The sequence below is a fragment of the Manis pentadactyla genome, chromosome 17 (assembly GCF_030020395.1).
Source record: "Manis pentadactyla isolate mManPen7 chromosome 17, mManPen7.hap1, whole genome shotgun sequence".
Taxonomy (NCBI): domain Eukaryota; kingdom Metazoa; phylum Chordata; class Mammalia; order Pholidota; family Manidae; genus Manis; species Manis pentadactyla.
In genome coordinates this window covers 37,658,757-37,682,158 of record NC_080035.1, presented here as the reverse complement: position 1 = coordinate 37,682,158, position 23,402 = coordinate 37,658,757, and the positions used below count along the sequence as shown (strand labels likewise).

The 23,402-nt window shown below is 41.9% G+C and overlaps 1 protein-coding gene across 1 annotated transcript; it reads right to left on the bottom strand.

Moving 5' to 3' along the window:
• Positions 1-9,662: 9,662 nt before the first annotated feature.
• ACOD1 (aconitate decarboxylase 1) lies at positions 9,663-17,200 on the bottom strand. Its single transcript, XM_036893923.2, has 5 exons — positions 17,121-17,200; positions 13,813-13,974; positions 12,946-13,035; positions 11,502-11,707; positions 9,663-10,623 (listed from the first exon to the last, which is right to left on the bottom strand). The coding sequence occupies exons 1-5, from the start codon at positions 17,130-17,132 to the stop codon at positions 9,678-9,680; spliced, it is 1,416 nt and encodes a 471-aa protein (XP_036749818.2). The 5' UTR covers positions 17,133-17,200; the 3' UTR covers positions 9,663-9,677.
• Positions 17,201-23,402: the final 6,202 nt, after the last annotated feature.

The window sequence follows — 23,402 nt, the reverse complement described above, 5'->3', positions numbered from 1 at the left end:
CACCTTTAGGCAATAAGCTGTTATTGCGCTATATAGAGAGCTCGGCCCAGTGCTCTGGGTGGAGGCAGAGACGCTAGTGCTCAATCTTCCGCTGGGAGAACAAGCTGGGTAATAAACCCTCTCACCCCAAAAGAACATTTGCTGTCATTTTCTATGGTTACACTGAATCCATAGCAAACTTGCCCAGGGCTGAAACCCATTGGCAAGACATGGTGTCACACCTGAGACCAGGTATGTAGGACTCTCGGGGTGGAAACAGACATTCATGCTCTGATGCTCCCCTGGTGAATCCACTGTGGAGCCTAGTTTGGGAATCATGACTCTATCTAGAGTGACCAGGGGTTCCCAGACGCGGCTATACCTGGAGTCATCTGGTGGGCTTTAACCATCAGTGCCTGTGTCTGTATGACCTGGATTTTGGAATTTTTTAGATACCAGAGTGTCTCTAACTTTAATGGGTATGCAAATCTCCCAGAGATCTTGTTACACTGTGGGTTCTGATTCAGATCCCAGGGGACAGGTGGCATGTGGCATGCAGCCCACATTTTGAGGCCTCGAGGCTCTGGAAACCATAGTGGGGGGGATTGCCTGTTTTTAGAGATTTTTCAGTGTGGGACTCATGTAAAGACAGGTGACTCCACCTTTTAAAATAAACTACTGATTTTAAGTATAATTGCCTTAGATACTATTGACTTCTTTTTATTTAATCCCCTTTGGAAGGAACTACACATTATATATCTTTTTCAAAATAAAGAATTAAAATCAGTTGTATTTTAAGATTATTTTAAATGTTCCCAATATTCTTGAAATATTTGGAGGCTATTTGGAGATGTCCCACAGTGAGAATCAGAAATCATTGTTTTCGATTAGGAGTGTGTTGCTTGTGGATACTTATAGTATCTACCTAAATAGGTGGCTTACTGCTATTTTACATAAAAAGTATTCCAGATATCTATTGCTATGTAAGAGACCCCACCAAAATTTAGTGACTTAAATAATAACATTGTCTTTCCTGGTTCTGTTGGTTAGCTAGGCTTAGCAGAACTTTGCTTGAGGGCTTTCACACAGTTACAGGCAGGGAGTGGCTGGGGCTGAAGGCCTCTGGAGGCTGGGCTGGGCTGGAAGTCATGTAAGAGTGTCTCACTGCTGTGTCCGGTGCCTGGGCTGGGACTGGCTGGAACAACTGGATGGCTGGTCATGCGGCCATGCCATGTGGCAATCTTGGGCTTCCTCTAACTCATAGACCTTGGGGTGGTTGGGCCTCTCACGTGAGATCTGGCATCCCCCAGAACAGGCATTCCAAAAGATCCAAGCTTTCTTCTACAATCTAGCTATAGATATCACTCCGTGTTACTTCTGATACTTTCTATTAATTTAAAGTAAGACTAGATTCAAGGAGAGATTGCAAAAGAGCATGAATACCAGAAGGCATGGATATTGGGGCGCCACCTTTGGAGACAGATGTGCTACACATTCTGCACACAACACTAAGTATCTTTTTATGAAACCCCAGAGAGAAAAGGGGTGAGAGAGATTGATTTTATTTGAGCTCCTGGAGTTTTGTGGAGTTATTCTTTTTTTCCATTGCAAATAGCGTGGCCCTGAGACAACTTTGTAAAGATTATTGCCCTTGAGGTCTGATGTTAAAATCAGTGTTCTCATATCTATAACAGTATGACTTGTAACTCAATCAAAAAAATTACTGCAATTTAAAAAAATCTTTTATTCTAGTGCATAATGATAGGTTTTTGTTTTTTAGGAGAAATCAAGTTATGTAAAATGCTTTTTAAAATAATATAGATCTTTCTACCAATCTTGAAATATTTAGCAAAAATTAGTGTCATGATGGACATCCCGGCTTGTGTCTTCAGAATTTCATACTATTGATGCAAAATGTTTTTTATTTTTAGTATTATTAGGTTAATATAAACCCTTCCTGTCTGTAAAATTCACTTGCTACAAGAGCTACATTGAAGCCATGTAACCTCCCCTGTAATGGGTCTCTGTTTTAGTATCTGACACCAGCTTTTTACAAAAGGGTCTCTGAGCAACTTTGACAGACATAGATTGCTATCCTGACTTTTTAAAACAAAACTAATGAATTAATATAAGTCATAATCTTTAAAGAAATTATATTTTTCCATTCTATTCACATGTCTTATTGCTCCCATATGCCTTCTTTGCTTAAAAATTACTCAAAGGTTTTTCTTGTCAGCTGCCTCAAATAATCCTGGATCCCCTGTCTTTGCGGGTGGTTTTGGGGTGGCCCAGAACTGCACTGTCAGCAGTTCTGTGAAGGGCTCTTCAAGCCCTCTGCTGTGCTAGGAAGCCCACCGGCTTGTGCTGCACTTCCTCTGTGCTGGCAGCTAAAAGCTTGCTGCCTGTGCAGTCACAGTGGGTCAGGACAAGAATGTGGATGGAGGGGGAGAAAATGATGAAAAGCTTACTGCCAGGTAAGCAGGTTCTATGGCGCTTTCCTGTTTTCCTTCTTTCTGATGAATGTAAACGTGCCTCCTTTTCTGAGAGCTTAACAAATTATTTTCCATTTGAGGTATTTGATGATTGGCGTTAGGATGGGGGTTGGGCACGGTAAGGGTCTGAGGTGATACGACCAGATGGCTCTGGGTCACAGGGAAGATGTATTCTTCCAAAATACATTGGCTTACACTGTAAGAAAAAAAATCAATATAGCAGTTCTCTTGTATGACATCATTTAAGTGTATGGATCAAATTACGTTTGCTTTAATTATCTCCTATTGATTCTAGTACCTGTTGCCTTCATTTCTCTTACAAACTTTGCAACAATGCCTTATGTTGGAACAGATCTCTTATGTGCATAGTGCCTGTAAGCTTTTGCTCTGAGTATGGTGATGTTTGAGGGGCCAGTGCAAATGGGTAATTTCAATTCTCTTCACAGTCATGCTGGTAGGTGCCTAAGAAACATTTTCTCCCACTCAGATCTTGTCTTCTGGTAAGGCTGATGTCAACCAAACCACAGCCATCCAGAAGCCCAGATGCAAACACGGCTACAGGGATGTGAGCGAATCCTGCCACGATGCTACCAACAAAGTGTACTTTCATGGCACAGCCCTGTGCATGAACCTTCTGATGGGATAGGAAAAGTGGTGGGGGATGTTTTATAATGTGTTTGAAAACTGGTCTTTTAGTTATAATATTTAGAAGAGATTAGAAACATTTTGCCTCCTACCAAATGAATTACACAAGTCATCATAACGATAGGGACTTTCAGTGTGATCTTGACTCAAAGATTACAGAACCATCATTGAATTATTCAGATGCACGTGGCTTCTAGATAAGCACACTGTTATTTTTGTTTTTCATTTTTTTAAAGTCAGAAGCAGCACTGTCATGGCCTGTTTCAGACAGATGGGCCTTGAGCTGTTCCAAAGGTTTTCTGAACCTCCAGCTTGGCTCCTCTATGGGTACCAACTGTAACTGGGATGGGTTGACTTGTTCTTTTAATAATAACTACAACAAAAAACAGGGAGAAATTTTTAAGTGACATGACTTTGAAGGTTGATTTCTGCATTTACAACTGAACTAGGTGACTACACTAACTGTCTTATTTCTGTGAAGGTATTTATCCTGTTCTTTACCATTCAGATAAAGCCATGGCACCTTTCAAAAGTTACTACATGTCATAAATTCTTTAGATGTGTTCCATATCTGTCAAGTGCTGGGCGCCCAAGGGTTTAGCAGGAACCAGAGTAGTTAATTGCCTCTGAACCCCTCATCTGTTTTGGATGCCTTTTGAATTGTCACTTTCTCTGGACTATGCCTATGCTTTCTTTTTTTGAATGTAGGGTAGGAGAAGAGGAGGAATGGAACTATTTTCCTAATGAGTAATAAAAACCACTGCAGTGGTGCAGGTAGATTTCATAGGAAGAGACCACGCATGCACACACAGGCACGCAGCTGTGCACACATGCACGCCTCTGCCGGCAGGGAGAGCAGTGGGTCTCGTGACTGCTGCCTGCCTTCAGTTCCCGACAGCCTGGCTCTGTGCAAGGACATCCTGTCGGAACTGATGGGGAGGCTACATTTTCTACAGCTCCACAAGTCTTTTGTTGTCACTGGTTCTATCATGGCCCAGGAAGAACTAGAAGCTATTAATCCTACTTATGGAAGGAAGGATCCCATGCCCTGGATTTTCCTGGACCCCAACTCAGCATCCAGGGGTACACATCCCACCAGGGGAGGAACAAAGGCACACTGCTGGCCCAGAAGAGGTGCGGAGCATTTTCCTCATCCTGTTCACTTACTGGGTTGTCCCTCTACTCACAATATTACAAGCTCACAATTGGGAGGGGTTTCGCTGTTTTGTTCACTGCTGTATTACCCGTGCTCAGAACGTCCTCTAGCACATATTAAGCCCTCAATATACATTTGTTGAGTGAAATAAATGCCCACCACGTACTCAGCATCCCCAAGAAGTTCCCCTGCCTAAGCTCTCACAGACCTGAAGGTGGTCCCAGATACCACAGGGGACTGATTATTTATTTATTCAATATTCATTTTCATTTTTTATTGAAATGTAGTTGATGTACACCTTTTATTGGTTTCAGAGGTACAACATAGTGATTCAACAATTACTGTGATATCTTTTTTAGATGAAGGCTTCCAGATAAAGTTGTTATATTGTATATTTCCTTTAAAATCACATTTTCTCATTTTAAGTGCCTGGATTAAAATCATCACAGCCCTTTGGTCTGTGACAACTTTAAGCCTACTGGGCATATCAGTTGTAGTTAATACTGTGATAAAACACATAGCTAATACATCTCAAGTGTTACATAGCAGCAATTGCTAAAGTGGAGGCAAAGTCCAATTTTTCTGTATCATTTTTCTACCATTCAAAGCCCCACAAATGGGAAAGGAAGGCATTTCAGGAAGGGAGATGTGCAGGAAAGAGAGAACAGAGCAGGCTCAAGGCTGCTCTCTTTATTCGGGTCTGTTTGTAAGGTTTGCTTCTGGCTGGTGTCTGGAAGCTTGGCCCTTGATCCACTCCCTAATTGATAAAAATGGTTTGTTTTACCTAGACTGTGCAGACAGTGTGAATTCTATTGAATATCTGCTTTCCTTTTTGGAGTTTGGAATTAAGGTTGTTGGTGGAGGGTGACTACATGACCAGCCCCTCGAAAGACCCCTGGGAGCTAAGTGTTTTCCCAGGGCAGAAGCACTGTATACCCTTTCCTGAATTTGTCTGTTGGAGAAAGGAGCACATTCCTGGGCTCCTCGTGTGTCTCCTTGCTACAGGGCGAGCACATGGAAAGCCAGGCATGATTTCTCCAGACTGCCTGTGTGTGTCTCTCTCTTGTTGATCCTATCAAGCACCCTTTCACATTAACAAACCTGAACCGTAAGTACAGCTACGAGCTGAGTCCCATGAGCTCTGGTGAATCCCTGAATGTATGCACAGTCTTGGGGACCCCTAAAACTTATTCAATAGCTGGGACTAGAGTCCCCAGAGCTGGTAAAGTTGTGTCTGATGGCTGAGGCAGTTTGGCTCAGGGCCTGTGGTGAGCATGCAGAATGCAGACGGGGAGCTGGGATGAAGCTCCGCCTCTGAGCCGGAACCTTTGCCCCAGGCTCAGGGTGGGTTTCCTCCCTGCTGGCTCAGCCTGATCCGTGTGAGGACACATGGATCATGGATCTGCTATACACAGGGTTTATAATGCTCAAAGTGGGCTGAGCAGCATCCTTTGTTCCTGTCCCCAAGGAACTGGAAGGGAAGAAGCAAGCATCTGCCACAATTCCTGGACATCAGTTCAGAGCTATACACCCTCACCTTGGACCCGCTAGGGGTAAGGTAGCTGAAAAGCTCTCCCTGTTCTCTCATTTCACGGAGGGACTAGATAAGTGGGCTCAGCCTTTAACACTTCCATTCCACTGGCACTGTGCCTCAAAAATGCCCTAGCATTTGACCGTCATAGAAAGGAATCTTCTAGAAAGGAATGTGGGGGTTGACCTCTCCCTCTCCTTCTTTGTTTTTTGTATTGGGTCGCATAGGGGTGGATGGGGTACAGAGCTCCCAGTGAAGAGGACTTTAAAGCTCTCTCTACAGACCTATATTACCTGTATTTTCTTCTGCCTTCAGGTAACTCAGGGTGCCTGATAACTAGTATCAAGGGCACCTTGGGTGCTCTTGTCGCCTCAGGAGAGATTATCTCCCCAACCCATGCTGTTGGTTTGAAGCATCCATTAGAGTGGTTAAAAGATAAACTGAATCATATTAAATTTTTTAAAGAGTTAATTTGAGCAAAAATAAATTTGAATTATTTATATACAGCATCCAATCTAGCAAACAGAAACTCCAAGGAGCTTTACAAAATGAAAGACTTTTAGAGGCAGAAGGGAACAGAAATAAGGAAGTTACACTAGGCAAAATCCACTGGTAATTGCTTTAGGGAATGACAAGGGTCTGTTAGGTAGATTACCTAACTAGTGCTGATCAGGCCATTCCTGGTGACTCGTTTGAGATTCCATTTCTGGGAGTGCTGCAACTAAAATTAAGTCTCATTTTAGTGATATGTGGGGCTTAGCATAAAGAATTTCACTTTGACTCTGTTGTCTTGTTTTTAGCAGAGGTTTTCTGAGGATATTATTAACAGTCTTCTTATCTTGCTCCTGAAAACTTCTGAAATGGATAAAGACAGGATAATAATTAAATTTCATCTCAAGGGCACAGTAGAAACCACCTCTTATAGCTCCTCTTTTATTAGGTATGTTCAAACACTTTCATGGGAGTTACATGGTTGTGTTCTCAGTAATACAGAGCCAGCAGTAGAGAATTCTACACCCTTCTAAGTACTGCTTTAACTATATCCTACCAACTTTATGTGCTATTTTTGCTATTGGTTAGCTCTAAATGTTTTATAATTTTCATTTTAATTCCTATGTGACCCAAAAGTTATTTCGAGGAGTGTTTATTTCCAAACATTTCAGGCTTTTCTAATTATTGTTTTTATATTGATTTTTAACTTAATTGCATTATTATTAGAGAAAATGATCAGTATGATCCAGTCCTTTGAAAAGCTGTGAAGACCTGCTTGCTGGCTCAGTGTATGTCCCATTTTTGTAAATGTTCTGAAATTTTAAAAAATGAATTCTCTAGCTGTTGGGTACATGATTCTATAAATGTTCATTAGAATAAACATGTTCATTGTGTTTAAATTTTGTATAGTTTATTTATCTTTGGTTTTCTTCAAATATCAATTACTCAGAAATGTTAACAGTCTCTTTGTATGGGGTTAGATTTATCTATTTCTCTTTTCAGTTCAATATTATTTAGATGTATGTAAGTTTAGAATTATTTTAATTACCTAGTGAGTTGAATTTGTATACATGATTATATATCATATATAGCCACCCTTTTTATTTTTAGTAATGCTTTTGCTTGAATGTTGTTTTGTCTAATATTAACACTTATTTATTCTAGATTTCTCTTATAGTATTCCATCCATATTTCCCCCATCTTTTTACTTTCAACTTTTCTGCGTCCTTACATGTCTTGACTAAAACATATAACTAGAGTTTTTAAAAAATGCCTTCTGATGATACCAAAAGGAACAGTAAGTTTTTGATTATATGGTTAAATAGTCTTGATCAAAATTTGAAACTTCTGCTCTTTAAAAGACCATTAAAAACATGAAAAGATAAGCCACAGACTGGGAGAAAATATTTGCAAAATATATCAGATAAAGAACTTATACCCAGAATATATGAAGACCTCTTACAACTCGGTAACAGGAAGACAACTTAATTAAAATAATTGGAAAAATGGGCAAAGATCAGTCATTAGAGAAAAAGAAATTAGAACCACAATGAGATACCATTACACAGTGGCTAAAATAAGAAGACTGACGATTCCAAGGGTTGGTGAGGATAAGGAAAAGCCAGAACCCTCATACATTGCAGTGGAAATGTAACATATTAGAGCTATTTGGAAAACAGTTCTTTATAAAGTTTAACCTAAACTTACCAAATGACTCAGCATTCTCTTAGATATCTCTCCTAGGTATCTACCCAAGAGAAATGGACAGCTATGTCCACACCAGGATGAGTATGTGAATGTTCAAAGATGCATTATTCATAATAGCCCCAAACTGTAAACAATGCAACTGTCTATTTACTACTGAATGTGGTATAGCCACACAATGAATGCTACTCAGCAACGAAAGGGACTAAAGTACTGATACATATGCGGAAAAATCTTAAAACCAATATGCTAAGTGAAAGACACCAGACACACCAGACTGTATATTATATAATCCCATTTATATGAAATGTCTAGAAAAGACAAAACTACAGAGATAGAAAGCAGATCATTGGTTGCTGAGGGCTGGAGGTGGGAATGGGGATAGATTGCAAGGAGGCATGAGGGAATTTGGGGAGTGATAGAAGTACTCAAAACTTAGACTATGGTGATGTTTGCACAACTCTATAAATTTACTACAACTCGTTGAATTATACACTTAAGTGGATGAGTTAATAGTATATAAATTAGATGTTATAAAGATGTTAAACATTTAAAAATGTGTCTGTCCTTTTATATTGTGCCTTTCCTACATACCCTTTCCCCCTCCTTTCTTGACTTCCTTTGGAATTTTTTTCCTGATTCCTTATTTCTCCCTCTATTGACCTGGAAGTAATGCATCCTGCTGCTGCCCTGGAATAGTCACCCTGGCCAACATGCATATTGACAAACCAAAGTCTAGGGTTAATAGCCCTTTTCTTGAGTGACATAAGAATTTAGAACACACTGACTATAGTAACTCCCTGCTTATATCTATTGCTAGTGTTGCAATTTTTAACCCCATAGGACATTTTTATTATTTTATACAGCCAATATTTAATTATCCACATAGATACTTTTTTTTTTTTGCTGATATTCTTTATTATACCTCAGACTCTTCATCCATAATCTTTTTCTCAAAAATATTTTTTTTCGTAAGGAAAAGTGATATGGTGGTTAACAGCATGGCTTCCAGAGCCAAACTTATTTTTCACTCTGCTTTTTATTTTTGCTTTACAGATAGAGAAACTGAGCCAGAGGGACACTCAGTAACACGTCAGGGTCACATCTAGTTAAGTGGCAGGGGCAGCATTGGAGCCCACTAAACCGTTTTATTTAAATCCAGTAGCATCCCCTTCACTGTGGAGGGCTTTTAATAAGCCATGGTCTAAGAAATCTGCTGGTGGCACAGCAGACAGAACCCTTTCCCCATCAGCAAATACACAGATAGGTTCAAATTCTTCCCACACCTTGGGGTTCATGACATTCATAAAAACTCCTTTGAAAAGATTATTTTCACAAGAAACTCACAGATGACTTGAATTTCAGCCTTGTGAATGCTAATAAAATCAATTCCTCTGTGTTTCTTGTGTATTTATGATTTTGCTTTAGGTAATTGGAATCATATTGCAAAATTATAAGACAAGACTCCTTCCATAAAAATCTGGCTCTGTTTCTGGATCTCTCCACCTTTCTTCATTTATTTCTGGGCAGATCCTTGCTTTAAAAAGCAAATCATTAAATTTGCCCAAAATATAAGGTCATTTACACATTGGTAAGCCTCAGAAAAGATTATTTTTCACTCTGCTTTTTATTTTTGCTTTACAGTTAGAGAAACTGAGTATGATGGAATTGTTAAGTGCTAGATAAATGTTGAGATGGTCTCTGGTGGTGAGGGTCCTTTCAGAAGCGTGGTTAATGCAGAACAGTCTTCCAGGTCTTCCAGGTTTGCTACTATTTCTATTAGTCTTTCAACTGTGTCACAGGACAGTGTCCTGGAGGCGTTCGATCGGAACTTCTCCTGTAGGTCCTTCTGGCTCAGTGGCTTCCTCCAGTGACCATAGAAGGCATCAGAACTCTCTGTGAAGGTGGCTCCATCGCTGAGGGTGACACTCATCTCACAGTACATTGTGTTGAAGCTTGGCAGGTTGTCCTGAGGGTGCTCCAGCTCCACCTTATGGAGCAGCTTTCTCACCTGTGGCCTGTTGATCTGGAGTTTGTGGAATGATGGGACAGTGATGCCACCGTCAAGCAGCATGGCACAGGCCACATACTGGAATGAGTGACGGGCTTCGTGTTCTGAGTCAGGCGAGGGCCTGTTCACATACGGGACATCTGGGATTCTGAGCACAATTCTCTCAATGCTGTCAAAGGGAGGCAGGGCTCTGTCTCTTACAAGGTGCTTTCTCACAGATGCAGCTGCATCTGCCACCCAGTGGGTGGCCAAATGTGCAGGGAAACGCTTGAAGGCCACATCCTGCTGGTCCAGCAGCCAAGTGTGGGAATCGAGGTTTGGAAGGACTTTTGGGGAATAGTTGGCATAGAAGGCCCCAAACCCTGCCTCCATGTCCAAGACTTGCTTATTTCCTTGAAGACCCAGCATTGCCAGAAAAGCAGCTTCCATCCCATGCCTGGCGGCGTTGCCAATGTGCAGAGGCTTAGTCTGAGTGGCAGCATTTGCCATGGGTGCCCCAGCAAGAGAAACAGCAATAGCCAGGGCCTCTTGGCACTTGGTCATGCTGAGTCCTAAAAGCTTGGATGTCGCAGCAGCGCTACCCAACGTTCCTACCACCGAAGGGGGATGGAATCTGAAAAGCAAAAAAGCAGAGTTGGAGATTTACAAACCTCAACCACCAGGCAGCATAGTGTAGATCAGGAGCATAGATAAGGGAGCCGTACTGTCTGGGTTCAAATCTCAGCTCTACCACTTATGAACTGTGTGATCTTGGGAAAGTTATTCAACCTCTCTGTACCTGTGTTCTCCTATGTAGAGTGGTGATAATAATAGTATTATGTCATGGGGCTTTGGAAGTTTCACTTAATTTCACATGCTTACAACAGTGCCTAACACAGCAAATTCTTTATAATGGTACTGTTATAATTATTTCCAGAACGGTAAAAGGTATTGATTACCAAAATTCCTTGTAAGTAACTATAAAAATCGAGGGCCTTGTAGAAACTGAAAGTTCACTCAGTATTCCTCTACTGGCAGGCTGGACCAAGTGACAAAATAAATAGTAGATTGAAGTATATGATACAGCCAACAGTTCGCCAGTTTGACCTGTGAGTTGGACAGTCAGGTTTAGGATATTTAAATGTTCTCAGTCTGCAGAATCCTAGCAAATATGAAAGTAAATTCCACTTTGAAAATGGGCTCAGGAATATTCAGAGTACCCACGGATGCCAGAATGACATGCATCACCCTGGGGTGAGAGGTCCCCATTTATTTCAAGGTCCTGGTTGCTTGACTGGCTATCTAAGCCCAAAGGAGATTTTTCATTAGCAATTCTTTAATCACACCTTTGTGTATGGATATATGGTTGCATCTGGTGAACTGAATTATCCACCAGCACTAACTTCAACATCTTCAATGGACTAACCTCTACATCAGAAAGCTCTACAAAAATAATGACTGACAGGTAAAGGAAATGTGGCTGCCCTTCAATGGGGCAAAATCGCTCCATACCTCTTCGGTATGTTATTAGCCTCCTTGGAGAAATGCATCAATTGACCTTGCACTTCAATCCCAACATTGAAAGCCAGCAGCAGGTCGAGGCCAGAACACTTCGAACTTCGAGGCAGGGCTTCTGATAAAGCCACGAGGACAGGAAGGACAGCTCCAGAAGGATGGGTGGCAGGGTGCCACGTGTCATCAAAATCCATTGAGTGAATCTATGACACAAACAACAACCTCAAACCACAATGTATTTCCCTGAATGCAGTGGCTTTTGGACCAGTAAGGGTTTAGTAATAAAACCTTTTTTGATATGAGATTTTTAGGTCTGATTCTCTGAAAATAAAATCTATGAACTGGCTTTAATTCTTAATTACATGTCTGGGCACTGGACATGCTATCTTCTGCCCAGAGCAGGTAGGACTTTGGGGAGTGGCTAGTGAACCCCAAGGAACTTGGGTCTTATGTGGCCAGAGCTCTCTGCCACAGTCCTGGGAAGATCTGTATCCCTCTTAAAAACAAGTGTGGAATTAGATGGCTGCTCCTCTCTTCTTCCCTCTCCATCCTTAATAGAAGTTACATTAAAAGTTTAATGCCATTTATTCCATATAAGTCCATGTATTTTTGTACCTTTTCATTGGGAAATAATTTCAAATTTATGAAGAAGTTGCAAGAACTCTTAAACCCAGGTTGACTATTAAACTATATTCTAAAATCACTATTTTCTGCTGTAAGATTTTGTTCCTCTTTATCCCAGCCACTTCCTTTTCCTTTAATATGAAATGGTTAGTAATAACCAGAAATTCATTTAAAAATAGGTTTTTGTATCTGTAGGGTGTGGCTGGTGCATTTCCCACTGTTCACTGGACATTCACTCCTTGGTACACTATTGGGTTTGACTTTCAATATTTGAGCTTCTATTACCATAAACCATAAAAATATCTCAGAAGTGCCAACATCCAAATTATGTCTTATAGACTGTCCCTGAACATAGAAAAAGCATAAAAATGGTCAGATTAGGAGGGTTGATTTTTGATTCAGAAAATTTATACTCCATAAGGCCATTGTTTCTCAATAAATATCTGTTGAGTGAATGAAAAGTTGGTTACTGGATAGAAACAGGTACTGGCACAACTAATGGAATTGAGTCTAGATACTGGGTTTTATATTTTTTACTATATACACTCAAAGTTTAGAGCTGAGATATCATAGGGGCATTTTCATCTAAAGGCTTCCATATTATTTCCTCTATTTCACACTTAGTTTGAAAAGCATCTATTCACTATAAAATATGAAAACTGAAATTACTACATAGAAGAGAGGGCAGGCCACTTCACCTCCCTCAACTTCAATGATCTCATCAGTAAAATATGGAAATGGGGCAATTTTTGAGATATTTCCTGGCTCTGAAATTATTATGATTGTCTAACAGTTGAAGACACGTAAACCTCCTTACAGCCACACCATTAACGAAAGCGGCGTATGTCGGCGGGATCCTCAAGTCTGGATGGCCCCAAACAGTGCTGGATAGATGGGAACTGTAAATCTGCCACAAAAGAACATCATTCAGTGATGCAGAGTATAAATACAATGTGCCAAGTCACCACTTCAAGGGCTGTTCTTCACCTTTGGAGGCATTACTTTAATAGTCCTTATTTGAACCTTTGTGCTAGATCAAAGCCTTCATCACTGGATTCCTCCCTTGCAGAAGACTACACAACTTTCTCCACGGAATGAAGAGAAGATGCTGCTGCTTGATCCCAGACTGTGGTCCAGAGGTACTCGTGGGAATGGAGTCTGAATTTACTCTTATTTACTCCTTGAGGGTGAACCCTGGGGAAGTGGATCAACTGACCACACCAAGCACACCCTTTATGGAGAGGATGCTACACAGTCCACAATACACTTCCACTCTTTTCAGAGTGCTGGACATTCTTTTCTCCAGAGACTCTTAAGGAAGTCTTGGCATGAACAAACGATCTGAGATAGAGGCTATTGCTTCTAAGACTCTAAGGTAAAAAATGCTTTCCACCATAATAGTAAACTATGAGATATTACTAGTGTTAAGACTAGTCTTAAAACTGATCTTAAGGCAGTGACTTAGGAAAGGGTACGGATGAATGTTAAAACTCAAACAAAGAGATCATAGAAAAGCATAAAGCTATATACAACAATGCTAGATATGCCAAGAACTGTCTCTAAAGTGAAGAGTATAGTAGTAGAACACAAACATACATCTCCGGGTAGACCCATGGGGACAGCTCATGAGCAAGCATATATGCACACTTGGCTTAATATCTAAGGTAGACATTGGGCTTCTTACTTTACTATATTTGCTGGCTTTGTGAAACACGTCTGTACTGGTTCCCAGGATCCCAACACCCAGTGTGTCCAGAATCATCCTCTTGCTCCTCTGAATGACGCGATCAGTCAGGTGTCCCACCTGCAGGCCATGGATCACTTTGGCAAAGCTCTCTGTGACGGACTTTAAAAGGGAGAGTGTTAGACTAGTGCCAATTCTCTTTGTATTTGCATACTTAATTGCTATACAGGAACCCGAGGTACATTTGCCCCACTAGAGGAAACGCAGTGGATCACACTAAATTCAATCCCCCCAAATGATGAATACTGAGCACCTGTTATGTGGGAGTCAGAGGGATGTAGAAATGCACAAGAGCCAGGCTCTGCCCTCAGTCGAGTTGAGGACACAGAACTAGCCTGCAGATGATGACCACAGAGTGTGGGGGCTGTAGTGGCGGGAAGCACAGAATGGGGGTGTGGGAGGGACATCTCACCCACAATGTGGGAGTGCCTGGGTGTGGGTGCATTCAGCTAGAGCTGCCATTATTAGGTATGAGCCAGGTATTCTGCTATCATACAGTATCCATACGAGTCTCAGCTCACTTTGCAGGTGAGGAGCTGACACCTAGGAAGGTGGGTACTCAGTTACACACTCTTAAATGGAGTCTGGACACACATTTCTGTGGGTCTAACTCCAAAATCAGTGAAGTTAACTATTAAGCCACCATTTGCTAAAGTGTGGTCTATGGAAAACAAACCTCAGAAATGCCTGGGGTTCTTGTCAAAAATGAACATTTCTGGTCCCCCCTCCAGATCTTCAGAAATAGAGCCCCCCTCAATCTAGAAGCTTTTGAGGCATAGCACAGGATTCTGTATTTCTAAGATCTCTGGATGAGTCTTAAATGCTCTAGTTCTGTCACATCCAGTGTGGCAGCTGCTCTCCACATGTGTCTGCTGAGCATTTGAAGTGCAGCTAGTCCAAATAGGGATTTTGAGTAAAACAATGGACTTTGAAGACCTAGTAGGACAAAGGGAGTATAAAGCATCTCATAAATAATTATGAAATATTGATTACATGCTGGAATGATAACATTTGGGATATATTGGTTACATAAAATATATTATTAAAATGTATTTCATCGGTTCCTTCCTACTTTTAAAACTATGGCTACTAGAAAATTGAAAATTACATTTGACAACCCCTTCCTATTCTCTCTTATTGATGGAGATTTCTGGGAGGTGTTCATACCTGAACTGGTTATGAAAACTTAATGGAGTCAGCCAGGTGGAGGTGCTGGTTAAAGGATGGAAGTTCTAGGCAGAGGAAGCAGCCAGAGCTGGCCTAGGATGTGTGAGAGGATGCAGTGAACTGGGCGAATTCCAGTGGCAGATCTGCATGCAGAGAGCGGAGGTGAGAGGGAGCACAGATTTGCAGGCTAGAACTGAACAGGGAAAGTTACGCTCTGCTAAAGACTGTCCACAGGAGCCATCGTGCTGGCCTATGGTCAGAACTGTGTTTTGCGAAGATCTCTGTAGGTGCTTGTGTAGAGAATGGATTGGAGATGGGTAGGCAAGGGCAGGTACAAGACTGCTCCAGTAGGCCAGGTTCTGGCTGGAGAAATGGCAGTGCCATTAAAGGAGGGAACACAGGAGGAGGAGCAGACCCTTGGGCAACCGTGACGGGCTCATTGTGAACTTGTTGAACATGAAGTGCTTGTGTTCATCCTGGTGGAGGAGACCCTTCTTCTGCTACTACCCACAAACCAGGTAATAAAAACCTGCAGGACTGTTTGCATTTCATGAGCAGCAGAGTACTTTGCAATTCCTTTAAATATCAAGTTCTTCAATGCAAAGCCAATTATTTTCTACACATCTTCCTAAGAAGATGTCTATTATGTATAGTTACAAACATCCACTCTTAAGTCATGTTTCAGTCACCGTGTCTAGCATTTAGTATCACTTAGTAAATGTCAGATCACTTCCCTTTCCTGTTCTGATTATTGCATCATGTACAACTTCTTTTGTCTCTCTGAGCGGCAGATACCTCACTTTAAAGCATTAGCTGTAGGGTGAGGAGCTCTTGGATCAGAGGGTGTGATGTGTCTGGGGTCCTCTGGGCAGAGATATAAACACGGGACCAGTGCCCAGATGAAAGTCCCTCGCCCTGACCACCAACTAGTCCCGGATTTCAGTCTGCAGATTACCAAGTCAGGGAAACCCTGCTATTTTCAAAAGGATGGCTACCTATTGTGTTTCTGAAGCTTTGGTACAAGGCTGAGGGGATTCTGGTGTGGTAGATAGTAGGAGAGAAGATGGCTGGGACAGAAAGGTCATGCTGTCCCTGATGGTCGTGCTGGGTAAACATACTTAGGAGCAGAGAGAGGGAAGGAGGTAAAATCACTTGCTTGAGGATCCACCAGGTAAACCTAAAAGTTCCAAGTACTGGTTGGATCCCTTGTTCTAAGCAAACTACCTCTTGTCAGCCTCTCTTCCCACGCGCACAGTTCCCATGGGTGCCTGGCTGGTCGTCTCCTCAGTTAGACCTGACCCGGGAGTACCTTAAGGGGAAACATGTTTGCCTGGGGAGTGTGTGGTGCTGGGGCACCGAACAGAGCCTGCAAGGTCATGGTGGCATCCATCCACAGTCCCATGGCCGTCCCCTGATGAGTCCTAAACACCACCCCCTGCATCAAAGGACAAACGGACCCTCCTGGCCCCGGAGGCAGGAAACATGAGGAAATGAACACGCAGCTGCTCAACTGTCTGCAGCCTTGCACCTGTCTATTTCTAAAATACCTTTTTGCTCTTCTTGACTTTCTCATGGCATTTACTTTTTTTTTCCATAAAACACTGTGACTAATATTTAAACAAAGGCAAAATATGCAGTCATTTAACAAATATTTCACAAGTTCTTGCTATTTGTCTGGCACTGAGATAAGCCCTTGGATACCAAACCGAGATGCTGTGGTTCGGGCTACAAGAAGCTTATCTTCTCCAGAGAACTAAGGACAGTGAACAGATCGTGAGAAATGCCATCTAGCTACACTGCAATGGACATACACAACACCAGGCAGTTAAATCTCCATGCACTTAGGAGGATTCATTTTCTTCCTAATTTTATATAACAGAATTGTGTCTCTGTTGGCAAAACACTGAAGGAAAACAAGATGCAGTTAATTATAAAGCCCAGGGACTATGAGAAAGATTAAATTGCCATTTCTGAAGTGGAAGCAGGTAGCTCTTAGAAGCAGAGGGCAGCTGAGGAAATTGAGAAAAGAGGAGGTGAGCTAGGGAACCCATTTAAGTAAGCCAAGTAAAATATAACTATACCTTGAGCATCATGTTGTTTTAAAGAGGAGCTTTGTCCAGGAGCGCAGTCCACTTGCCGTGCAACTGCCTTTATACCCCGCACTCCTCTCAAACCCATTATCTTTCACTTTGTTCTAACTCAGAATTTCCACTATTTCAACACCTCCCAACTAAATTCACTTCAGCTTCCTCTGTACTGAATTGGTTAACTCCCCAGTAGATGAAGAATTCAGTAAGGCTAGAAGATACAGTAGCAATAATCCTATGACCTCTCCCAGGCATCAGGAAAGTACATTAATGCAAAACCAGGATGGCATCTTGGGCCTAGGCGCCATGTGTCAAAATCAGAAAAACAGTCACCCTCTTTCATCTGGATATTTCACTTCTAAAAGTTTATCCTAAGGAAATAAGCATGGATGGATGGGAAAAATTAGCAAAATAAATAAACAGATAAATAAAATAAAATTCATAGACTTGTTTAGCAGATTAAAAATTAGGAACAACCAAATGTCCCCAAATGCTTGGTTATGTAAAATAGGGCCTGTACAGTATTTAAGGCATATTCTAATTTTCCCCTTGCACGTCACCCCTGCTGGTCACCATTGTTCAGGGACAAATGTGCCCCCCAGCGTTCCTGGCAGCTTGGGGTCGCAGACCGGGAAGGGCGGTGGGAGGGAGCCTCCTCTCTTCCCAGCTCATTCCCTTGTTTGTTCCTCGGTTGCATTTGCCGTATGTATTTTCCATCCCCGGTTCTGGGTTCTCTGCCGGGCCTCTGGGATATGCCGGCTGCTCCTTGCTGTTGCCCAGGCTGACTCCAACACAGCCCGCCCCAGCCTCTTTGCTTAGGGCCAGCCGCCGTGGCCTGGCTAGCCTGGGTGCGACTCTGCTCCTCCGTGTAACTGCAGGCCATCTAGACCTGACCAGTTGGTTTGTCCCTAGAGTGGGTACAAAAAACCCAGGTTACTTAAAATCTGAGCTCATTCCAGCTGTAGTGGCAGAATTTGTCTTTGGGGGAGATCGCACCAGTTTTGGAGGAAATCTCCATCTTGGGGTTCCACCCCTGGGAAGGAAGGGAGAGTCTGGGGCAAAGAGGAACTAAGCTGCTGTGCATGAACAAAAGGCTTTCTTGTAGGTTGGCGGTGCCTCTGGGAGGAGAGGAGAAGAGGTTGAGTGGTTTTGCTTCTCTTGGTTGGATCCTGTGAAAAAGAGTGTTGCAGCTCCGGAGACAGGCCCGAGGGCAGGGCCAGTGGGAGCCCCCACAGATGGTGGGGTGATAACCTGGTTATAAGCCAGAACCCCCTGGGGGTGTAAGCAGGGAACTCCATGTGGAAGGCTCCAGGCAGACACATTTAGGGACCTGTGAAATCAAATATCTAATTTGAAGTTTTTCTTCACAATATGGTAATTTCCTTGTCATCCTCAGGGAAGTGTGTTATGTACTACAGCCTAGTATCAGTCGTGCTTTGGGGAACGAAGGCAGCGGTGGTTTTGTGCGTGGAGTACAGAAGGCTGGACAGAGAAGCTCAAGGTACCAATCAGAGGGAGAAGTGACCAGCAGCAGCTTGGGGAATGTAGGTACTTTTTGGTATCCTAAGCAGTTAAGAAAGCGTCAAGGGATGGTGTGTGATTGAGCTACTTGGATGGTACAGGGAAGAGAGGCTCAGGAGGATGAGACTGGGGGATGTTTAGATTCTTAAGACAATAGCTGCCTAAAGGGGGCTTCCCAGCCACGGTCCAGGCTGGGGAAACCCAGACTAGGGTCAGCACTGGCACGGGCACACCCAGTGGTTGTGTGTGTCAGGATACCATTCAGTCTTCACGTTATATCCCTGGACTCCAAGGCCAACTTCCAGTGGAAGAGTGGATTCTTATTTCCAAAGCAGAAGATGGGCATTTAGGGATAGAGGCAAGATGGGTGTTTTGGGGCTGTTTGGACAGAGTCCTGCGAGTAAGAACAATCACATTATAACATTTTGTGATTTACTGCCAGATAGCTCACATGAATTGGTGTTAAGAGTGATCATAGGCAGTGGAAAGGAAACAGACATCTAGTTTGAAAAACACTTAAAATAGAACTATCCAAGCATTATCTCAATTGGGAATTCTAGAGTTTTCAGCTTACATGTCCATACTTAGACATCTCGAGATTCCTAAGACCACTTTTACAAGAAAGTGAAGAATGGTCTCTTTTGGCTTCAATCAGGTCACAGTGGGGGAGCTTTATAAAAGAATGAACTTTGTCGTGCCTTATGGGCTGTAATGGAAGTGCTGCCATTTAGCTTCTCGGGCTTCAGAGAAGTGGTTTTTGCCACTACTGAATTCAGAAGAAGAGCTAGTTCAATTATTTGCTAGTTTAATTACTTTGTACTTTAATAGAACTGTGACCAACTTAATGACTAAGACCCTCTGCAATCAGAGTCACTTTCTGACTCTCCAGGGGTTTAAGTCATAAGCTGTATATTGATGCACCTCTCCAATCAAAACAGTTGATAACTTCCTCTTGTCTTTTGCTCCTAGCTCTCAGTAGAAGCCAGAGCCATTGTCTTAAAAAGTAACTTTCTTCTTCTACCACTGTCTTGGGGAAAAGCAATGCAGTGAGCAGCCCTGTGCCAAGGCCCGTGTGGGGGAACTGAGGTCTCTGGCCGACAGCCATCTGGGGCCCTCATCTCTCCATGGTGAGTTTGGTCTTCAGAGACTGTGGCCCTCACTGGCAGCTTACCTGTGGCCTGGTGAGACCCTAAGCCAGAGCCACCCCCCGTTATTCCAAGATTCCTGACCCTCAGAAACTGTTACGATAATAAAGTTTGTTGTTTCAAGTGGAAAAGGCTTGTGGGAAATATCTATTACATAGTAATGGATAATTAATACAAACTCCAGGCTGTTGGGCCCTTGGGATGTGACGTTAGTTACCTCATATTGTCAGAGTAGGGAGATAGGCAGACGTGAGCAGGGAAGGGGAGTGGGGACTTTGGCTGGTGTTCGTGGTTGGCTGGATGCCTACATTCTACATGTTCCATGTAAGCTGTTCTCTTGGCATGTGGGGCATGAAAATATACAACAGACCAGCTGAACCTGGCAGGTTCCAACATGGAGGAGAAGTTGACCCAAACTCAGCCCCTCAGTACATTATATACTCGTTAACATAGTAAAAATCACACCTCCCCTGTCATGACAGTTCCAGTGAGAACCAAATACAGCCCAAAACTCCCCCATCCTACGTGAGGGTGGAGCAAGCCTGAACTCCATGAAGACCCTGACTGTTCCTGACTGTTGATAAATAGTCATACCCCTTTACATACAAAGCTCGTTATAGTCTCCCCACCTCTCAGGCTTATACTTTCACTTTTCTCTAAAGCCTTATTCCCCAAATAAATTCCTAAGGCACAAATGCTGTTTGCATCCGTTCTTGAATTCTTTCTCAGGACAGTCCCAAGGACCTGCGTCCAGTAACAGTATTGGGCTTAGCATCTCCCCCTCCCCCTGCAAGGCGCGTGGCCTTCACTGCCTTAAGGGCCTCTGCACCAGTGAGCCCCTCTCACTTCTCCTGTCTTGTTCCCACAACACACAACTTTCTTCTCATCTTCCATCTAAGTCAGTGGTTCCTAGCTGAGGATGAATTTGTCCCCCAAAGGATGTTTGGCAACGTGGGAGACATTCACAAATTGTGGCATCGAGTGGATGAGGCCCAGGGATGCCAGTAAACATCCTACACTGTACAGGACAGCCCTGTACAGCAGCCCCCTAGTCCACAATGTTAACAGTCTGAAGGTTGAGAAACACACCTGTCCAACATAGAGGTTACATCTGGGAGCCCTCCCAAACTTTCTAAGTTTAGGTGAACATGCCCCACCTGCAGGTCCCGATGGGCCCAAGGGTTCTTGCTTTATATTCCTTATCAGACTGGAAAGTTCTGTGTAGGCAGGGAACTGATCTGCTCCACTGATCACTACATCTCAGGGTCTCACACAGACTCTGTACATAGTAGGTGCCAATAAATTTTTGTTGAATGAATTAATGTAAACTGGATGCTTTCAGTAAGTCCATCATACTAACACATGAATGAAGTTTAACCCCTGTTCATTCCCAGTAGAATATGTCAGGAAGATTTTTTTTTTAAATGGCTATAGCTCCAATTCTACTGTGGAATGCTGGTCTGACAGCAAGTAGAATACAATAAACAGACCTTTCTCTTCATCTTGACAGCAGCAGTTCCAGCTATAAGGGTTGCTTGTGAATGTGAGCTATCATAGTAAATCAGGAATATTTGGAACAGCAAATCAGGGATGTGACAGGTAGACTACAGCTGAACAATGCAGGGGTTGTGGATGCTAACCTTCACATAGTTGAAAATCTGCATATTACTTTTGACTCCCCCCAGACATAAGTGCTAATACCTCCTGTTGACTGCAAGCCTTACACATAACAACAAAACTAATAAATTAACACATATTTTGTATGTTATGTATATTATATACTGTATTCTTAAATAAATAGTAAAGCAAGCTAGATTGAAGGAAATATTTTTTCAAATTGTTGCAAATCTCAAAAAAAATGTCCAATATATTACTGGAAAAAAAAATCCATGAATAATGAACCAGCACAGTTCAAACCTATGTTGTTCAAGGGTCAACAGTATTTCTAAAAATGAAAAACCATTTAATCTGATCAATTTTACCCATAATAGCTGATTTGCGGTATGTGACTTTCAGTATCCCTTTTCCTGCATTACCCTTCCTGTGCAAATATTAAGCAAAATCTAGTCCATCTCTGGACTGTAGTTATTGTTTCATTTTTTTGGAAAGCTTATGCTTTATCAGAAAGCATAGTGTTGCAACCAGTGTCATTTCCCTGAGTAGTTCTTTGTTATTTCATTTGGTGTATTGAAACATACCATGAGAATGTTTTTGTAAAACAGGAAACTATGGGGCAGAGTATATTTAATTTCCTTAAAACAACAACCACCACAGTAGTAATAGCCATCAAAATCTTCTCCTCTACTTAGTGCCGTTGTCCGGGCTCCCTTTTCCCTAGCCCTTAGGTGATAAGATAAAACCAAATTTTAACAGGAAAATGGAAACTTTAATAAGACACCAAGAAAGAATATTTCAAGACAGTATTTAAGAGAATGCTTCATGGAGAGTCAATGGTTATTTTGTTCTCTACATGTTGTGCATGTGCGTGCGTGAGAGAGAGAGCGAGCGAGAGCGAGCGAGAGCTGTTCTTTACTAACTTAGTAAACTTTGAATGGAATTTTTAAGTGCAGAGGAAGGTATTAGGTTCCAGGGTCTATGAAGTGAGAAGTTTGAACTATTGAGTGAATGTGTGGTTGTAAAAATCATTGCTTAAATAAAATTGAATCAACCTATTTTATTGCAAATAAATCTTTCTATTTGTGGGAGCGCTGGGTGGTTATAATTTATCCTCTAAGTCATTCTACCTCAAAGAAAAGTATTGTTTGTACTTTCTCATAGGCCTAAAAGAGCCTGTTAGTGTTTCTTAGTTAACTAGTGAATACTGAGTGATTATCCACAGGTTATATTGCCTTGTACCGGATGTTTGCTAAAAGCAGAATTAAAAGGATGGATGCCTGATTTGAATAAATCTGGCAGACACTTAAAAAATATTCCATGTGGAAGTTGTATATGAACATTTAGAAGACAGAATGGATTCTAGGTAGTTCTTGCTCTTTTGAAGCTATATTTATAGAACTGTTGTGAACCACAGAAGGAATGTGGCTAAGCATTTCAGCAGCAGAGGTCCAGGTAACTCCTCTGATACTCTCATTTCACATTAGAGGCTCTTTTTTCAGATGATCGAGTCTTTCTTCAGTTTGGAGAAATTTTCTTCTATTATTTTTTGTGTCAGTGCCTTGTCTATACTCCTGAGTATTTATTATATATAAAATAAATATAATGCCTCATTCTTTTATCTTCCATGTCTCTACTTGATTCTTGTAATTTCCCTATTTTTACATTTCTGTTTATTGCTAGTAGGATTGCATGACTTGTTCTTCTAATAGCTAATTCCCTCTTCAGCTGTGTCCATTCTGCTATTTAGTTCTTTTAACGAGTTTTATTATTTTGGCAATTATGTTTTTAGCTTACATGAACTCCTTCTTATTCTAACATTTTACATAGCAGATTTTTCTTTTTTTATGTATACTACAACTTAACCTTTTTGAGAAAATTACATATGTTCTTTTCCATTTCTTTCAGGATCATTCACAATGCTTCTCTATCTGGTACCTCTCTTTCACACTGTTGGCTTTCCTCTTGTTTACTCATGAAGAGTTCTGCATGAGTC